We start from the raw sequence: 20,965 nt of genomic DNA, 5'->3' as shown, positions 1-20,965 counted from the left end.
CGTATTTTAAGGGATATTTCTAAAAAAATACGTAACACTCCATAGTTCCATAACAGGAAGTCTAAATCAGTAACCACAATATATTCTTAACCGGGCATTGCAGCTAAGTATTGTTGGTTAAATAACTGGGGAATAAAACTGTTTAATCCAATATTAATTCCATTTATTCAATTATTCCTAACCATTTTGTTTCACAAGATAATTTTTCATAATTAAATTTTTTTTTGACGCCCAGCAGTGGCGTACCCACGAGATGGGGCATGTATAATAAGCAGTGAGAAAGTGCTCAGCGTGTAGACTGCCGTATCGAAGCACAGATGATCAGCTAGTAATTACTGAAAATCTGTGGTAATTGGCAGTAAAAGCCTGTCTACAATAGTCCGAACCTGTACGTGGTCCGTGTCCTTATCCGAATGTGAGTGACGTCACATTGTCTCACCGAAAACTGCCCTGTCCACAATTGCGATGTCCGATGTCCGAATGTATTGATTTTTAAAGTTGTCACCAGAGCGCAGTAAATGTGCCAAACCAAATGTATTTTGTTTATTGTTTTGATGCTTTGTAGTTTGAGATTGAACTTACGAAAGTTATGTAAGTTATAAGTGACTAACAACACCTTCCATTTCCTTCAATAACAAAAACAAACACCACGTTTTCAAACGGGAACCGGAAATTCAAATATCGTGAGTGTTCTGTTCTTTTTCTGTGTCCGAAGTACACAGGTTGGGACAAAAATTTCAAATTGACTAATGTCGTCTTCGGACCAGGTAGGTTCGGACCTTTGCCCACTTGACGCATGACGTCAGAGGGTCACGTGGACCAATCAGCGACGATTGTCCTTCGGACACAAGTTTAGGACATAGCTATAGTAGACGGGCCATGACAGTAATGAGCCGAGGTACTAGTGACAGCGAGCGAGTACCAGGTTCTCCTCGCCGGCCGGGCCAGGCCTGCGGGGGCGCACGGAGCAGCTCCAGGAGTCGGGGGAGGCGACGTCCAGCCAGAGGGCGTCCAACTCCGACGCCAGCATGCACAGTTTCATCTCCAGCTGGAAGAACGAGACCCGGTCGTCCAGAAGCACACGCGTCACCTCCCTACGTAGCTTGAACAGCGTGTGCCACACTGCTTTCACCTTCGCGGACATCTCCATCTTCCACTTGGTGGCCTCCGCCAGCTTCCTGCGTCAACACCAAACAGATCACTTGCAAGCATGCAAACACACGACATACATTCCTCAGCTATGATAGTTCCCTAACTTTGTGATGGTAATATGTAGGGATGGGGCAATCAAATCCCCAAATTATCATCAAATCCTTGGCATTGAAGGACTCAATATTCGAGGAAAATAATTCAAAGAATAATACCGTAGGATATATAGAAAAATTTAAAAAATTCAACACAGATTACCCCCGAAATTTACAAGGTAAATGTTTTCTTCATACTTTTCCTGTTACCATTCCCCAAGATAATGAACTTTTAACATGTAATTATGTAAATAAAATAACAATATGTACTGATTCTAGAAACTTAGCTTGTGTAACAACCATATTAAGGGTAGAATATTTCAACACCACAGTTAATATTTTTAATTTAGTGTGTGTGCATTATTTTATTATATACCGTTGACACCTAGATTTCGATTCAAGGGTATTTGAGGTACTCTTTGGAAAATGAATTCAAGATTCGGATTCGAGACAATTGGGATCAGACCCATCACTAGTACCTATGTAATATGTTTTGCGATTCTACCGTATTATAGTTCTAAGGTTGTGTGTTTCAGTTATGACTAGGGATGGGCCGGTCGAATCCTTGAATCCTCAAATCCCACCGAATCTCTAGTATTCGAAAGATTCGAAATTCGAGGGAAAAGATTCGGGATTCGAGGAAAAAATATTGATGTAAATGTAGTACTTTAAAAACTTAAATGCTTACAATTTACTTGGCCTGTTTACGTTTTCCTTGGAACACATCCTATTGAGGTACAGTAGAACCGAGATAATCACGGATTACCGAATTTCACGGACTAGCGATTAAAAGCCCGGAAGGTCTTGTCAAGCTTCTCAGACACCGGCGTGCAGCTGGGTAAAGGCCGTTCACGGTAAGGGCCGGCCGTCTTCGAATTAGTGTCTCGGCTTAAGGCTAAGATCCGTAGTTTTGCAGCCACCAGGGAAATTAATTCTGCCACGAAAAGTATTGTATTTAAAAAAAAAGCATCTAGGTGTATGGTAAATGAAGCTTTGAATTTTGCAAATATATTGATAAAAATATTTTTAAAACATTATTTCTTATTAAATTGTAATTAAGAAAGTTTTAAAACTCAAAATAAGGTATTTATAAATACGGTACGCGGTTTTTGCTTTGCACACAACTTAAATGAAGTATACTGAATAAATCATCCAAACGAACGTGTTTACATAACGCACAGAATTTAAATTACTTAAGTTTAAAACTTGTGATTTAACCGACGCGTGTAGCTGAACCAACGAACGTATGATGTGTGAGTTCAGCTTTCCGCCGCTAAATGTCAGGCCCAAACTTTACAAATGAGTTTGTAGGTTGGCCGCTAGATGCCCCAACTATCACGGAGGAGTTTTGGCGGGAATTAAAATTGCTTCAAAGCAGTCACTGACAAAACTAGTGTGTGAGACGGTAAGTTATTGTGTTTTGAAGATGATCACGAAGAAATGAAAATAAGCTAATAGACGCCAAGTTAAGAAAGTACTTTTCTCTTTAATTTACTTGTTCTATATAGTATCTATTAATTAATGTTCCCTCCGTAAAAGTATACTGATCCTTTAATAAATTATTGTCAAACATGAAGGCTTTTGAAGAATTTAGCAGTTTAATATTTTCAATTTTTTAAATATATATGTATTGATTTATATCTAACGGCGATATTATCTTTAGATGTAGATTGTTTATACTCTCTCTATAGGTATTTTTTTTTCTTGTACATATAGTGTTGGAGTTATAATCAATAACGTTATTTCATTGAAATGACTTGACTGTATATAATTAAGTGTAAATATTATCTGTAAATATTATCTGTAAATATTGTAAATTCTTTTTTATCTTCCCTTGCATAAATATTTTAATTTTAATAAAGGATGTTAACGTAATAAATAAGATTAAGACACAAAATCCATGTTTTAAATATCTAAAAAAAAATCGTGAGAGTGATTAAACAAACAAATGCTAGGGAGTTTAGACCGGGAATCAAACGTGGTATAAATGAGTATAGGTATGTTATAGTCCGCAGTAGTAATTAACTTCGTACTCGATAACTTCTGGTCTTGTGGTTTGCGTACTTCTTCTGCGGCACAGACGTAAGTTATGAATCATTTAACTTATTGTTTTAAAATATTCCATTGCAGTTGTAATTGATCGTTCTTGTCTGGCAAATATAACAATACATTGATTATTCATATATATTTTATTAGCTAGAACGCCGAGCCAAATTTACTACTACATGGATTCTGAGCAACAAATTCTTTTGTAAACGTGTTTGTACGTTTACGTAGAGTTGGTTATAGACTTATGGTCAGGGGCGGATCCAGGGCCGGGCGACCCGGGCAATCGCCCAGGGCCCCGCGCCTAGTGGGGCCCCGCGTTTGCCCTTACCTTGGCACCTGTCATGTAATGTGTTCGAAATTAAGTTGTACGCCCCTAATGTTTATTAGAACGTATTTTATATGTATTACCCGCAACATGCAGGGGACGAGTGTCAGATAATCGGGTTGGCAATATGTGACACTTGCCAGCCGGCGATGCTGATTAGTGTTTGCTTCAGGTTATAGTTATCACAGATACGGAGACAAGGCTTTGCTCTGAGTGTCTTTTTCCTCTGATATATCTCTGGGGAAGGGCGGTGAAAGGTACACACAGTTGTGCTTTTTTTTTTGTTATATGTTTATATTACTGCTGCCAGTTATCAAAGGAATTGAAAGTATAGGATGCTATGTATACCCTAAACTTCTTCTCAACAAGTGGAGGGGGTGTGAACGTACGCGTTACAGACCGATGTTGTTACTGCAGTGTCGCCAGATCAGTGGAAATATTAAGTCATCTCTATTCGTTCGTCCTGTTATTTTGTTGTAACTACTTCCAATGATATTTATTAATAGGGCTAGTTATTTTTAATTAGACGGTTTCATAATCAAGGCTGAAATTTTTATTTGTTAGTTTCAGTCAGATTAATATACAATGACCTCTCGTGATCGTGACTTCGGTAGGAAATATGATTCTGGCCGTTCCAAACGGAAAAAAAAATTAAAAACCCAAAGAACTTGAAAAAAAAATTAAGTGGTTCTTTAACAAAATATTTAAAGACTGATAAAATTACTGTAGATAAGGAACAGTTGTGCGTTCAAGATGCAATACCAAGACATAAAAATACCCAGTAGCCAAAGTGAATCTCCCCTGAAAAACAATGAAGTGTTGTGTTCCGAGTGTATGTCTGCGTCATCTGAACATCTGTGCGTGCGAGATTCAACGATGGCAGAGGAAGAAGTTACTGTCGCTGCAGAGGTAGGACTCAGTAGCCACAGTGATACACCTTTCGGAAGCAACGAGGTGATGTATCCTGAGTCGACGTCATCATCATCTACACATGTGCCATTAGAGGATAACGATGCGGTCTTCGACATCCGTGAGGAAATCGATACCTTACCTACCAATGTAACTGTGAGTGACCCTTTTTTTATGGCCTAAACAATTAAGTGTCTTACAAATAACTAGTATAGTTCAAAACGGCCCTGTGAGGGTATACAATAAATCTTACCCCTAAAATGAAAGTGGTCGACATTTTACAGACACACATTATATAAAAACACTTATAAATGGTGAAGAGCAAGATAGGCGATGGTTAGTTTATCCAGGTCAAAAGATGCTGTTTACTGTTTTGCATGTCGTTTATTCTCTCTAAGACCTAATCCCAACAGTGCCCTTGGATCTAATGAAGGTATGAATGACTGGAATCATCTATCCGAGGTGCTCAAGTCTCACGAAAAGAGCAAGTGTCACAAAGAATGCATGGTAAAATGGCTTAGTTTAAAAAACGGCCTTTCTTGTGGAAAAAAAACTATTGATTCACAAACCCAGGCCCAGATTCGAGCTGAACAACAACGCTGGAGAGACATTTTAGAAAATCTATTAGCCATTGTACAGTTTTTGGCTAATCATAAGTTGACTTTCAGAGGGCATGAAGAGAGGTTGTCCAATTCGAATAACAGTGGAAATTTTTTGGATTTGGTTATTTTGATTGCACGACTTAAACCAACATTGCGAGAGCACTTACACCAAACTATAAATAAGACAGTTGCCAGAAACCACTACCTGAGTAAAACTATTCAGAATGAATTTATCGACATAATGGCCAATCATGTTAGAGCTAAAATAATAGATAAAGTATTAAAGAATAAGTACTTTGCAATCATTTTGGACTGCACTCGAGATATAGCTCGGATTGAACAATTGCCAATAATTCTAAGAATAACAAACAAAGACACTGCAGAAATTGAGGAAAATTTAGTAGAATTTGTAGCTGTAGAAAAACTACTGGTGAAAAGCTGGCCGATTACATAATAAACAAATTGGAGGAGTTAGGCTTGTCCATTGTCAACTGTAGGGGTCAAGGCTATGACAATGGTGCTTACATGTGTGGGGAAAAGAGCGGTGTAAAAAGAAGGCTACTCAACATTAATCCTTTTGCATTCTTTGTACCGTGTGGAAGCCACAGATGGAACTTAGTATTGGGAGACGCTGCTTCATCTTGTGCTCAAGCGCAGACATTTTTTTGGTCTTTTGCGAAGACTGTACGCCGTTTTCTCTTGCTCAAGTGAACGATGGTGTATTCTGAAGTCGTATGTCAACATTTCTCTCAAACCTCTTTCCGAAACCAGATGGGAGTCCAGAATTGAATCTGTAAAAGCTGTGAGGTATCAGCTAAGCAAAGTTTGTGATGCTTTGTCAAGTCTTCGTAAGAGTAACACAGACTGTGGTTTAATAAGTGAGTGTCAATCGTTAGAAAACGAAATTACTACATACGAGTTTGTTGCATCTCTTGTGGTGTGGTACGATATTCTTGTCAAAATAAACACCATCAGTAGGGCAAGTGTACCGAATATGAGACCCCTTTTTTAAAATATTTATATTTTGTTATTAAAACCACTATTGGTAGATTTATTTATCTTATATGATATATTATGTAATGCACTTTTACTTCAAAACAGGATTGTGCACTTGTATTAATACAGAAAATAATTAAACTAAGAAATAAAAAAAATGCGAAATTTTGTGAAAACAAAAATGTGTTCCTAATATGAGACACCCCCTACATTATGTTACAAATTCCATATTTGATATCATTTAGTCACTTTTTGCACTTTTGTTTGTTACACATAGGAGACACAAAACATGGATCAGCTCCGCAATCTTCATGAACCCACCCATAGCACTTGAGGCACTGCCGCCATTTCTCGCCATGTTTGTCCTCTGAGAAAAGGCAGCCGCATAACAAACACGCTGCATCATCATCACTTTCAGATCCATCACTTTCATTTGAACTGTCATGCAGCGAAATATTTTAGTCACTGGAGTCCTCAGAATCTACAGCGATGAATGATTTGGTAGTAATCCTTAATTTGTCCGTGTTGCGATATCTGGTTTGTGTAGGTCTAGCTTCGTTTACTTTCTGTTTCCCAAGAACCAATTTCTTACGAGCTTCAGCCTTTTTCATTCTTGCGACATTTTCATCCAAGCTTGTTTTGTATGGCGATAATGTGATAACATTAGCACTGCCACATCTACTGGATGTTTCTTTTGAAGGAAAATTTGGTAGTGGTGAAATATCCACAGGTCTGATAAAGGGCCTAACTACACTGCTGCAACATGGCTGATCTGTCTGCATCGAAGTTTCTCTTTGGTGGCTCTGGTCTTCTCTACAAATGGCTGTATCTGAATTCTCTTGAGCTCCATTTTCTTCTCTAGTTTCTTAGCCATTTAATGATTTAGAGAAAGCACCAAATTCATAATCACGAAATATGTTTCGGTTAAATGGAAGCAGGCCTGTTTTATTAAAAGAATTAACAGATATTTCCATTGTTGCTGCTCTTTGGTATGCAGCACTGAAAAGTTTAGCCACTGAAAAGTTTAGCCACTGTAAAGTTTGTAACCACATGATTTGGGTTTCGGCACAGCCAGTCTTCTACTTCTTGAGCATAAGATGTCTTGAGAGGTAACATAAAACCCACGTCCAACGGCTGCATCTTATGAGATGAGTGTGGAGGTAAGCAGATGATCGAAACGTGGCTTTCCCTGGCCTTCTCAGCAGGGCCTACATATCTAACTATGTTCTATCACAAAATTTTAAGATATTTTATATATAATTAAACTTATTAGTTACTGTTCTTACAGCGACAGTATTATTTTAAGTCTAAATCACCTAATATGAGACCCTTACTCCTAATATGAGACCCTATCTCAAATTAGGACACGTAAGTGGTCTCATATTAGGCACCTTGTCATGGCCGCTACAAAACACATCAACAAGGCTGAAATTTTAAACTGCCATAGTTCCTTATTTATACACATGGAAGCTTACTTCACTGCTCATAAGAAAGTATGAATGGATAATTAATATAAACGCACCTCTATGTTGATAATAAAGCTGCAAGATGCCACTCACGAAAACTCAAAATGAAGAAAATCGTATAAACTGTTATTCTGGATCTCGCGCGCATCAGATAAATGTCTCACTCTATCCGTGGTCGGGAAATGGAGGCTGCTAGTAGTTCCAAGAGCGGCTGATAGGTAGTAGCTCTTACTTGTCAAGATAACCAAGGGTCTCATATTAAGGCCGGGTCTCATATTTGGGTCACCTACCCTAAGGTATGGCAAAACGTAAATGTGTATTTAGGTGTGGCAGTTAAGCACTTAGAAACATTTTTTTCAAGTGGTTGGATAAATATCGTCTGAGTGGCTTCAATACGGCATTGGTAACAGCAAGAGAAGTAGCAAAAGAAGTTGGCATCAATAGCGTGTTTAAGAACAGCAGAAGACGGCGTAAAAAGAAAATGTTCTTCTATGAAAGAGAATATGAAGCTCCCGAGCTTCCACCTGAAGATAATTTCAAAATAAACTATTTTCTGGTGGTAGTAGATTCAATACGAATGAGCTGTCAGCCAAGATTTGCAGCTTTGAAGACCTATAAAAGCAAGTTTGGCTTTATGTATCAAATCAAGGGGCTACAGAACATGAGTGATGAAGATCTGATGAATAATTGTCAAGAGCTAAAAATTTCATTGAGCGCCAGAGATAAAAGTGATATAGACGCTGTGTAACTCTATGAGGAATTAAAAATGTTGGCTCTTGTCTACGATGGAGAACAAGACGATGTATTTTCAGTTCTTAAGTACACTGTACAAAATGGCTTGATAGATGTATACCTACCCAAACATTTTTATAGCATTGAGAATAATAGGTACAATTCCTGTGACAAAAGCATCAACAGAAAGGAGTTTCTCCAAGTTAAAGCTTATCAAGACTTATATAAGAAACTCCATGACACAAGATCGATTATCATCTTTAGCCCTCCTCTCCATAGAAAACGAGTTGCAAAGTCTAGATTACACTGATCTCATAAAAGACTTCAGCCGGAAAAAATGTCGCAGGGTTATATTTTAATGAAATGCAGTAAAAGCAAAAAGTCACAAGAGCTTGTATTGTGAGATGAGTTGGTGTTGTAATATTTTGCCTTGGAATGTTGTAGTTGGGTTTTTTTTTCCCTAAAACCATTTTTTTTTCATAAGTGAAGGAAATAATTCACCCATGTGATTTTTGTACCAAATACTAAACAGCTACGTGTATAAATTAACCCTCATTTTCATTTGGCATATATTTGAGTATTTGTACAAAAACAATTCAAATTTAGTTTCGTATTTTTATTTTTCTTCTTTGTATGATTTTATTTTATGTGAAAAAATATCGTATGTATGTAAATGAAAAAAAAAGGAAATATTATTTTTTGTTTATGCTTTTGATTTTTTATATTTTTTTATGATTTCACTTTTAAAAATATTCACAGCTTTTATAGACTTATAAAATGACCAGATTTCACCAGAATTAAATTGTCTGAATTAATAAAACTAACCCAATTACAATTTACCACGAAAGAACATTTCTTTACCGTCGTCGAAATTTAGGTTTCATATAGGCTCAAAAGTTAAATTTTCTAATTTTCCGGGAGAGTGACCACAAATCCCCCTTTCTCCAGTGGTATTCCATACTCCAGTCTGATAAGACACCCCCTCCCTCTCCGAGATACAAGGGCCCCGCAGAGTCTAGGTCCGCCACTGCTTATGGTGTATATATATGTGTGTGTGTGCGTGTGTGTCTGGTTAGAAACCTGTATGATGTAGGCTACTTACTAGAAAAACTATGTCCTATCAGTGTAATAGTTGTACCATTATAAGCGTTGAATATTTATGAAACATTTTATTTCTTTGGTTTTTAAAGCCGCATACTTGTATTTTATTTATTTCATTTAGACAACAACATGCGTCCGTGTTTTCTACATTGCACGCTCTGTAATATTTTGAATGTTATTGTAATTTTGGATTTTTAAAATCTGTGATTTATGTGCAGTAGAGTAATTGTAATTTTTTATAATTTCTTTTCATATTTTTAATGATCCATTTGCTAATAGTATATACACTTCTCCATTTATTATAATAAACACATATTCCATTATTGGAATTCTTTCAGAATGAGTATCACAAGACTAAAAAAACTATTCTCCTGCATAAAAAAGGTGATAATAACAGTAAAGAAAATTATCGTCCGAGGGCAATTACGTCTTATATCTAGGGACACCTGTATTTCGCGAATACATTTCGTGTCAAGGTATTTTACAAAACACTGTGGATTTTTCTTGTAATTATTGGCTGTGGTCGGTGAAGGCAGTATTCCCGCACTTGACGGGGCCAATTGGACGTAGTTACCGTACTACTGCACGCCCGCAATTCGCCAAACCTCTAAGAAAAAAGCTACAGTTATGTGTGAAATAGCCTGACACGAGATGTATTCGCGAAATACAGGTGTCCTTATTTATATCAAAATATATTTTAACATTGTATGATAATTTTAAGTATGAAAAGTACAAAATACTTTCAAATTTAATACATGCTTTTACATAAACTCTAAGCACTAAAACACATACTGCTTATTTTCTACAAAATAAATCTATACACGGCAACTGATTATGAAACACTTGAGTTTTTTTTATAAAGCATCTAAGGCCTTGATTGTATAAATATATTGTTGGATAAATAAACTAAAATAGGAATACTATAAAATGCACAAAAATAGAAGAGTTTGTTATTAATGATATAAACGTAATCTATCTATTTAGCACAGCCTGTATTATTGATTCCCCACTGTTAAGAAAGACTAAAATTTAAAAAAAAACGCGAAAAAGGCAGTATAAAATAACTATCACATTATCTTTGCGGGTGACTCAAACATCATACAACCAAAACAAAATATTCTTAAACGCAAGAAAGCATATTTAAACACAGTAAATAACTTAGATTTTAAATCAAAGGATAGTAATCAGTCTGTAAAATTTAGTTTTAACGATGAGTTGGAAACAGAACATCAAACGTACAGCATAGGTGTTACTGCCAACAGAGAACTCTCACAAACAATACAATTCCTTTCTGCGCTCCGGTACCTTCTGTAAAAAAAAATATATATATGTAAAACTTTTCCGGAAGTCGTACCATGGTAACGACTGAAATATGTAGCCTTACTTCTAAATCTACTTATCGAGCAAATTGTATTACATTATTTTCATGATTTAAACGGTAGCAAAATTAACACCTACATACGAACAGAAGTTTGCTCTTTTATTCATTTTTTTAGTTACGTGATAATTTTTTTGAGTTATAAAGAAATCCAACTTGAACAGTAAAAAAGAAAGGCTTTTAATGAACAAACCAACAACTGTTCAAACCATTTAAGATTCATCCTGTTACATAATTTTTTTTATATTTATATACATCTAATGTATAAACAAATCTGAAAAAAGGCAATAAATTCAGATTGACTTCATTATCGAACTAGAATAAAACACAAAATACACTTGCAGAGAACCACCAAATATGTTGCGTAAGTGTTTCTGCAATGGAGTTAAACTTTAAAATTGCCTTTATTATTTCAAAAAAAAAAATAATAATTTTTTAACTCCAAGCAAATGTAAGAACACGTCTTCTACACATAATGGAAGATTATAATGCCATGTCCGAATTCGTCTGAAGAATATACTTGTACATACTTTGGAAGTGACTTCGCAAGACTGTCAGAAATGGACGTGAAGTATGCTATGCAATACGCAAGTAAATGAATCTGTGTAATTCTCGCGTTCTTCAAGTTGAAAATACGTCTTCATTTGAAAAATTTTGGTCATATTTTATATATCATTTAAATAATTTAAGAGGTCGTAAAATAAATATCATTTATTTTGTATTTTACTGGTATCAATAAATAAATTGACAAAATTAATTTATGGATGTTTAAAACGAAGTTTCAACAAACACATGTACATATTTAGCCTACCGATCGTTACTACGAAACAAAAGTACAATAATAATGTAAGTTGCCATAAATTCACGTGACAGCGATGAAGTGTTAAAAAAAAAGACTAATTTCACATGCGTTTAAAAATAAAATCGAAACATCCTTTTCGGCTGGCTAAATATTGAACCTATCCGGATTCGTCAAAGGCAAGTGAAGTAAGTACGCAAGGTTGCAAACATGTGACTGCATTACTTTCTGATTAATTTTAATAAAATTATGCATATCTCCAAAAAATGTTCAGTTAAAATTAGTATTGTATTGGTGTTTGTATTAAAATATAATGTACACCGGGGATATTTTTATTGTGTTTTAAGATTTGTTGACTGTTGTGCCTCATGTACTTTTGGTGAAAAGTGAAAATGTAATTATGTATTATTATCAAGGCCCAAAGCTTAACTATATGTTCGTTGGCCGAAAATTAAATTGTAGTTATGCTTGTATATCTAAGAAAAATATTTGTATTTTGTATGAATGTAAGTATTTTATTATGCAAATTTTTATTACTTACAAATATTTCGTACTCATAATATCTAGTTTCCATTTGTTTTAAGACATAAACAAATGATACACTAGGCAAAAAATATTTATTGGTTCACAATTTTTCATTGTTACAATATTTTAAAATGTAAATTTGCTATTCAGCAATATCAACTTCTAAAACGTGAGTAAAAATTATCATTAAATTGTATCAATGGCATATTTATTGCATTAGTATTCCTTGCTCCTAATCACTTACTCTGGTTGATTAACTTCTGTATAACCTCTGTGAATGTAATTTATGTACACCTTTACTCCACTAAGACGATTCAGGTGCAGATTCTCGAGCAGTGTTTTTTTTATGTACGGATGTGTCAATAAATCAATTAGTTGGTGGTGGTGTTGGGGGGGGGGGGGGGTTACTACTCTTAAAATATCACTTTATCTGTATGCACGATAAAATATCCTTGGTTAGCTCCCTCCGAAATATTCTTATACAACCTATGACGTGTAGTCTACTCCTTTGATATTTTAAAACACGTTTGATTGCGTAGAGAAGGCGATTCTTCGAGTATGTGGACCTTTCAGAAATAATAATAATTATTAGTTACAACTGATGTTTATTTCGAGCCTCTTTGACTTACAGTTCATACATAAAATACGAACTACCAGTGATGCTTGACGTCACCAGTAGGGATAGCGTGAAGGAGCATCTCATTTCGCCAGACGCGACTAGCATACACAAGTATATATATTGCAATAATAAATTACTAAATGATAGCTTAATTTTCGAAAATATGATTACGTTTTTTTCAAGAAGTACGAATGCCAGGACATTTACTAATAACATCGTTTTTAAACATCACATATAAAAAAGGAAGTGTAATCAAATGCCACAAGCTGCAGGTCAGCTAAAAAAGCAAACAAAAACTTTTATCTAGCTCTAGCCTCATGTTTACATACATCAAATCATAATACATTTAAAACACTAAAATTATGCAATAATCTGCAATATTTTGAAGACAGATATTCAGCTACAAAAAATTCTCCGATAGTATAAAAAGTTCGCATATATATATAGTTGCACAGAAAAATAGCCCTAATCAGATATCAAATATAGCAAATAATACCGCTTTGCAACATAACGTCATGCTATTAGATGGTCAACGTTCAACTGTTTGTGTAATACACATATTCAACTGTTTGTGTAATACACATATGCACACACCTGTGACAAAATGTGTAAAGAAAGAAAATTTGTAGAAGCGCAAAACCTTTGTAGTACACAGTTAAAAAAATTTTTTTTTTTTACAGGGGCATGAAAACTACATTACTGGCCAACTTATTTGAATGTAGTGGTTAGCTGTGAACGAGCGTTCTTGCAAAAGAGACCAAATCTGATAGTGTTGGCCACATAATCACCGCAGTAAAACATACAAGTTGTATATTGTATATGTGTAGTGCACCAAATTAATATTTATTACAATTACCTTGGGTCGCACTCGGTTACGTACGGGTTTCTACTGAAATGTACAAAAAATAGTAATATTTATTCTCTTGCGCTTTGTTGAGGATCGAGTAGTCTTGAGTGGGTATGCGGGAAAGGGACAGAGAGGCAAAGGGATATGCTCGCCGAGACAGAGTACACCCTTCCCCCACCCCCTCATCAAGACCGGTCGTAAACATGACACCCCGCTGGGCGATAAGAATTCTGAGAACAGCGTCCTCTTTCCCACCCCCCTTCTTTTTTCCGCGCGTCGCTACATCGTTCAGCCGTACTGCTAGTGCGCTCTGTTGAGGACAAAGATAACTACGCGTGTCTTTGCCCGCTCGCGAGAAACTCAGGATCTTAGCCTTAAAAAAATACAGCACTGCCTAGCCATTAGTTCACGGTCGTTTACAACAGCCGAAGAGAGAAAGATAAGATCGTGCTGACCTTGCACCCTCCCCCCCTCCCCCTCGTACAGCCGAATTCCAGCCAGACACGTCACTCGCCAGGCGCCTGCCGTGCGTTGGCGGGTGGAAACAAACAAAGGGAGACGGGAAGCAGACGTCAGGACATCCCCCTCAAGTTTAAAGAGTGACAAATGTGACAGCTGAAAGGGGGGCGACACAAAGGGTCGGTACAAACAGCGTTGCAGAGTTTGGCGGCCCACGCGATGGCTTGCAGTGTTTGCCGGCCGCCGGCCCGCGTGACGTTAATTTTAAGCGCTGACAATTTTTACTTCTCTTTTTTTTCTTATCTTTTAAATCGTCCCGGATTATCCGATTCCCGAATCAGCGCATCACGGATTAACGAGGTTCTACTGTATTGTACTTTTAATTCGTTATTATATAAAAAATTATGTAGCATGTACTGATTTGGGAAACTTACTTTATATTCATGAACATGGATGCATTTGTATTTGTACACATGTATTTTAATCGCAATTCAATTTTAAATATTCTGATACACATTCTATTTATGAATTTATTTAGGACCAAGTTTGGTTTGTGTAGACTACCAACATTAAAATATGTATTATCTGAGAATTCCATGATGGCCAACCAATGAATTTGTTAGCCAATCATTTTGAGCAACATAAAAAATAACTAATATTAATATAAAAAATTTTAATGGGTAAACTAGAGAAAACACCCCGTCACTTTTAACTTAGGGCATATTAATCACTATGCTTTAGTGAGGCTTAATTTTAAAAGATGCACGACAATATTTATTATGGCCTAAAACCATTGAATACAAGATGGCGCCTTTCAGTTTGCATTAAATATTTCAGGAAAGCGTTTACCTTCATTTGGGACTTTAAACAAATGTCAAGTTGGTAACTACAAAATATTGTTCCGTCGGATGTTGAATTTTGTTTTCCGATTTCCGTGGATACATGAATCACTGTACTCACAGATAATGCCTGAATGCCTTAAATCCACCAAGTCGGATTCTACAGCAATTGATGAAGTGACCAGATTCTTACGTGATCCTACAGTTAACCCAGAAATAAACATTCTCGAATACTGGAAAACTCAGTCTGCGTGTTCACCCAGGCTACATAAACTGTCCAAAAAATATTTGTGTTCACCACCTGCGACAGTGTTCTCTGAACGTTTGTTCAGCACTGCAGGAAACATATGTGACCAAAAACGGAATCGTCTTGATCCAGACCGTGTCAAAATCCTTGTTTTTTTAAATAAAAATTTAAAGGGTTAAATAATTCTGCATAATGTTTAATTTTTTCTCTTAACATATAAATAATTTTATAATTAACCCTTGAGAACTGGATTCGGATTCGAGGGGTGGATTCGAGGTACTGTTTGGGATTCGGATTCGAGATTCGGATTCGAGAAAAATGGGATTCGAACCATCACTAGTTATGACAGTTCTAAGTTACGGCTTTCTAAGATGTGATTCTGGGTGGGTTTCTAAATTATGATTGTTGACATGCAACCATTGTAAGTTTTGTAAATTTGTGTTGAGAATTCTACGATATGACTGTTTTATGTTGTTCATGGCTTCTCGTGCATGGAACATGTGGCAGATGGAGTGTACTAGTTGCACAGTAATCAACTTCTGACATTACGTGGCATGGGCTAGTAGTGTACTACCGGTACACTTAGGCTGTACAATACTTACTCACTAATGCATCACTTCTCTCAACTTTTCAGAGAAAAAAAAAATTTAGACTGAATAGGCAATATGCAAATGAAATTGATTTAGCTAAAATTGATAAAACAAAACCTTACTGATACATATTTTGAAGTAGATATATGTACATATATTATTGCATTAAAATCTACATTGACAAAGATATCAAATACTACCAAAAAATAGTAAGTATTGGTATTACTATTTATCTATTTACGTGCCCTTAAGTCTCATTACATCAGAAAGCTCCACCGTTAGTTGGCTGTCATTAACGCAGAGAAGGGTACTCCAGTATATCGCAAACAGTAAGCTTCAATTTAAATATTGCTACCTATTTGCAGGAATGAAATATCCTTTTAACAATTTAATACGTACAATACAATATAACATCAGTTCCAGGTTCACTGAGCTGAAATGCAAATAACAAAATTATGAAAATAGCAGTAGGTAGCTCACATCTTTCTTCACACTTGTGAAATCTAAACTAACAGTACATATGCATTGTCTGCAAAGGTTGTATGATATATAATTAATGTGATCCAGTGTAGTAGGATTCTTAACATATTTATTCGCACAGCAACTGTGATTAATCATAATGGTATGGCTCATAATTTCTCACCATGATTGCTTCAATGCTGTTGTAGTGATGAATATCCATTCTTTGATAGTATTTATTAATATTTTGAATATGTCTTAATTCAGTGGAAAGTCATAAATGACAGAGTTAATTTACAGTCTAAAAGAGTTCAGTTTATGATTGTTATAATGAGTAATGGATTGTGGCACAGCATTTAAATTAGTAGGCTATGTTTAATAATAAGAGTTCATACCTAACTTGGCATATAAATAGATAAATAACACAGGTCTGCAAAATTTTTTTTTGAAAAGTTTTTTTGTTAAATGGTTAATATTTGTTTTATCTCAAAAGTAATAGAAAACTGTATTCATATAATATATATCACGTCACATTTATCAGATTTAGATGATATAGTATTTGAATACGAAAATGAACAAAACAAAATATAAAGTTTTATTGAGTCTATAGCTATTAAAATACAACATTAAAGTATACATGAAGAAAACATTTAATAATATTTTCTTTTTGAAAAAAAGCTGAATTTTGTTGGTTTTCGTTTATGATTTTTTATTTCATCTCTGTGTATCATCCAGCAATAGTCCGCCATCATATTAACGTCCCAACAGCCTTGATATCTTCTTTCCATCTCTTATGTCCTGATGAAACCGTTCACCTTGTTCTTCACTGTAGTCGCCTAGATTTTTTGGGAAACAATCAATGTGAGACTTCAAAAAATTAATTTTCAGACTCATATTACAGCCTAAATTTTTATAGGTGTTTAACATTTCCTGGACAATATTTTTATACGCAGGATCTTTTGTGTTGCCTAGAAACATAGATATGACATTTTTAATGCCATGCCAGGCATTTCGTTCCGAGGATGTCATCACTTTTTCAAATTCTGTATCCCTAATCAGCTTCCTGATATCAGGTCCCGTAAATATTCCCTCTTTCAACTTCGCATCAGATAAGCTACGGAAATATGAACAAAGATACTTGATAGTATTTCCATCTTGCGCCAATGCCTTTACAAACTGTTTGATCAAACTAAGTTTGATGTGAAGTGGTGGAAGCAATATTTTCCGGGATCCATCAAGCTCGAATTGATGACATTTTTTACTCCAACTTTCAATTCCATTCTAATTTTCCAATCAGTTTTTTTCCAATGTAAATTTCTTGCTCCCATTCACAAATATAACAGGGGAATTTTGTGTAGCCTTGCTTTTGAACAAGAAACATGCAAATGAATTTTGTGTATGAATTTTAAGTCACCGCAAACTAACCATTTGTGTTCGGTGTATTTTATTTTCTCCAAAACATTTTTCAAGTTTTTGTAAGTTTCTTTAAGATAAACTGAATGAGCTACAGGTATTGATGCAAATTTATTGCTGATATGCAAAAGTACAGCCTTTAAGCTTCTTTTTGAAGAGTCTATAGTCACCATTTTTGTGTATTGTATTCAATATTGAATTTTTGTATTAAACCGCCAATATTACAGCAAAATACTAAATTATCCTCTTTCTTAAAATACTCCACAAATTCTTGCTCTCTGCTTCGATACCAGTAAAATGTAGTTGCAGCATCTAATAAATTGTTTTCTTTTAGTGAAGAACTGAGAAGTTCTGCAGCGTCCTTAGGTAATCCAAGATCCCGTACTAAATCATTCAGTTCTTGCTGTTTTAAAGGTCGAGGGTTATTTGTAGGGTGAAAAATTTCACCACTGCTTTGCAGATGATCACTTTGTTCTGAGTTTTGTGATAAAGGCGTTTTGAAGCTGTTAATGTTAGTAGGAACTGGTATGGGTAATTGGGGTCCATGTGGAACTGGCTTTGTTACAGACGAAATATCAGGATTCACAATTTTGGCGTAGCTTTTAGAATTATATCCTGTTACATTGGTCAAACAAAAATAACAATCATCTGTATGATTTTTTTGTTCCCGCCACAACATAGGAATACCGAATGACAATGATTTTAATTTACAGTAAGTCCACTGTCTTATCACTTCAAAACATAGCCGGCATACTGTATGCAGAACCTACTGTTTCTCTTGGTAACATAACCTCATTCTGAAGTAAGCATAAGAATTTTTTACAAAGTCTGTTATTTTTAATTTTTGCTTAACTATTGTATATTGTCCACAAATATAGATTGTTTTTTGCAACTCCGAGGAGCTATAGTTACAGATTTAATAAAACAATATTTTATTACACTTTTTTTTTTCAGTTTAAGCAACTATGATTAGTCATAGACTACATAAAACTTTTTTTTGATACTTTTTCTCACAATGGAAATGCAGGTTAGTTAGTAACAATAGACTATAGGATGGTCAGTTATAGAGTATAGAATAGAAATATAGATCATGGAATCAATTTTGTAAAAAAACTAACAAACTAATACATATTTATCTATATGCAAAAAGAATGTGACATGATATGTTAAAACAAAGTTTATATTTGCTATATACAGACCAACATCTACATTTTTGTGATAAATTTATTTAAAAAACTTTTTCATCGCAGACCTGTGTAATATATTTATCAAGAAAAATTATTCACACAGCTATAAATATTAAATCTATAATACAGATACACAGAAAACTAGTATGGGAAGATTTAAAGTTCACATTATAGAATTGTGCAATTATAATATGTACTCTAAATTTCATAACACTTGTAAAAAAAATGGAAATGTTCACAGCATCAAAACAGACCATGAATTTTCATATCTGAAACATATTTTAACTGCCTTTTGTAACTATCTTATTTATCCGAAAATAACACTATTCTGAATATGTGACCCCAAACTTTTTAATTATGAGTTTATGAAAAAGACTTTAGGGAGTGGAAACCACAATTCAAGTACATAGCACTTGGAAATTAAATTAGGAAAATTATCTCATAGTTACACCTTTTTTTGGTGTCACTTTCACCAGTAGAGTGATTTACATGGCCTCTTTTGAACCAACAAGAAACAGATTATTCCGACCTTACGGCCGGCGTACTCACGTTCCCCTCCCACATATGCACCCTAATAGGGTAGGGTGGGAGTAACTTCCAGTTCTCTTAAATATGACATTCCAGAGCTTTTAAAGGAACAGAACTGTTAGGGATTCGCTCCCTGTTGTTGATTGGGAAGGAATGAGTGTTTCGGCAACAACCAGCGGCTGGGGCCACCAACCCAGCATAGTCACCACCTCAGCCCCTTTACCACACTCAGCTAACCAAACAGTTGGCTGTATCCTGAGCCCTAAGACTTTATCAGCACTGCTGGCGCCTACCCCGTCCTCCCCCATCTCACTGGGACCCCTCAAAACACCCAGTGAACCCGTGGTCCGGTGGAGGCCTATCCAACCTCTGCTAGCTATCCAGGCTAGTACCGGAGCTGTGTCGTCGCTCACCACGTCGACTCCGCATCGGGCTAGGGAACCCTTGGAACCTGCTCCAAGCGATCTGAGCATCACTATCAAGTACCAGTCCTACCCAATCAGAATCCAGGGCCTTGGAGGAAACCTCAGCGGGACACCGTCAATCTTTCATGGATTATTCCCGTACTACCAACTTGGCGTTGATTCGGCAGACTGTTCGCCAGCTGCTAACCGACTGCCACTCTTCAGAGTTACTCCACTGGATGTCCTCATCACCTCGGATTACCCTCCGACCTGCCGTACCTCAGCCCGACAGATTTACAGCCGATTAAGGCCCGGAAGTGCCTGAACTCATCCAGCGGCGATCGCAGGAAGCCCTAACTAGAAATGACAACCACGGTGCGTAAGCTGGAGGGCCTCGGGGTTACCTCGGTACCTCCCCCGACCACTGAACTAGGGGAACGTATCAGACCTAGTCAAGCTGTTTACAGCTCTTTTTTAAGCCCGGGTGCACTCGAACACAGGGGCGCCTTTCATGGTCCATCCATTACCATAGGCCTGATCCAACCACTATGGGGCCCTTTGGGACAGAGACGCCGGGGATCGGCAGTCGAACCCCCCAGAAAGGTTTCAATCGCATCTGCTGTTGCCTGCAGATTCAGCCAATCCACCATTTATGGTCTCATACATGCAATTGAGGATGCACTGCGGCAGGGTTACGCCCGGCATTGTCCTCTTCAGTTAAGGTGATGCTATGACCAGAGGTTGAGGCTACCCATCCCAACATGGTCACCACAATTCGCCCCCAGCAGCGGTGCCCACGTAGGCAGAGGATTGCCACTTGGTACAGAGAGGCTATATATTTGCATCCTTGCACCCATTCCGTGAACCTGTTGGATCATGTCTCGGATACTAGAGCCGACAACAGCTCCGACAACTCAAGGGACAATCACCTTCCCCACAGGGTCAGGTCCACTCCTGCCAAGCAACATGTACATTAGGTTCACACCTCAAAATTTGCATCAATACTCCCCCAGGCAGGTAATCCTGTTAGGGCATAGTCCTGGATAGGAGAAAGATGGGTCTTTTACATGCCAGACATTGTTACCAGAGCCTAACATGGGTTCCTAGAACCGGGAAATAGATTCGCCATTTCCAATCGCGGCATGTTACTGGAGAGCGCCCGGCTAGGTCGAGAGGTTGAGGAGACCCATCCCAACTTCGGCCCCACCGAAACACCCCCAGCTCCGCCGTCCACCCCCAGACCTCCA

At 36.6% G+C, this 20,965-nt stretch overlaps 1 protein-coding gene across 5 annotated transcripts in view; it reads right to left on the bottom strand.

Annotated features, from left to right (window-relative positions):
- LOC134534229 (E3 ubiquitin-protein ligase TRAIP-like) overlaps positions 1-20,965 on the bottom strand; it is a 61,988-nt gene that overhangs the window by 12,276 nt on the left and 28,747 nt on the right. For 3 of the 5 annotated variants that reach the window (XM_063372539.1, XM_063372514.1, XM_063372505.1), the window contains one exon: positions 923-1,178. In XM_063372539.1, coding sequence (XP_063228609.1) covers positions 923-1,178 — 256 coding nt within the window. The remainder of the gene's footprint in view (positions 1-922; positions 1,179-20,965) is intronic. The other 2 variants (XM_063372531.1, XM_063372523.1) reach the window with 1 other exon arrangement.

The sequence above is a fragment of the Bacillus rossius genome, chromosome 1 (assembly GCF_032445375.1).
Source record: "Bacillus rossius redtenbacheri isolate Brsri chromosome 1, Brsri_v3, whole genome shotgun sequence".
Lineage (NCBI taxonomy): Eukaryota > Metazoa > Arthropoda > Insecta > Phasmatodea > Bacillidae > Bacillus > Bacillus rossius.
The sequence above is the reverse complement of the archived record's forward strand: the minus strand, read 5'-3'. Positions and strand labels throughout refer to the sequence as shown.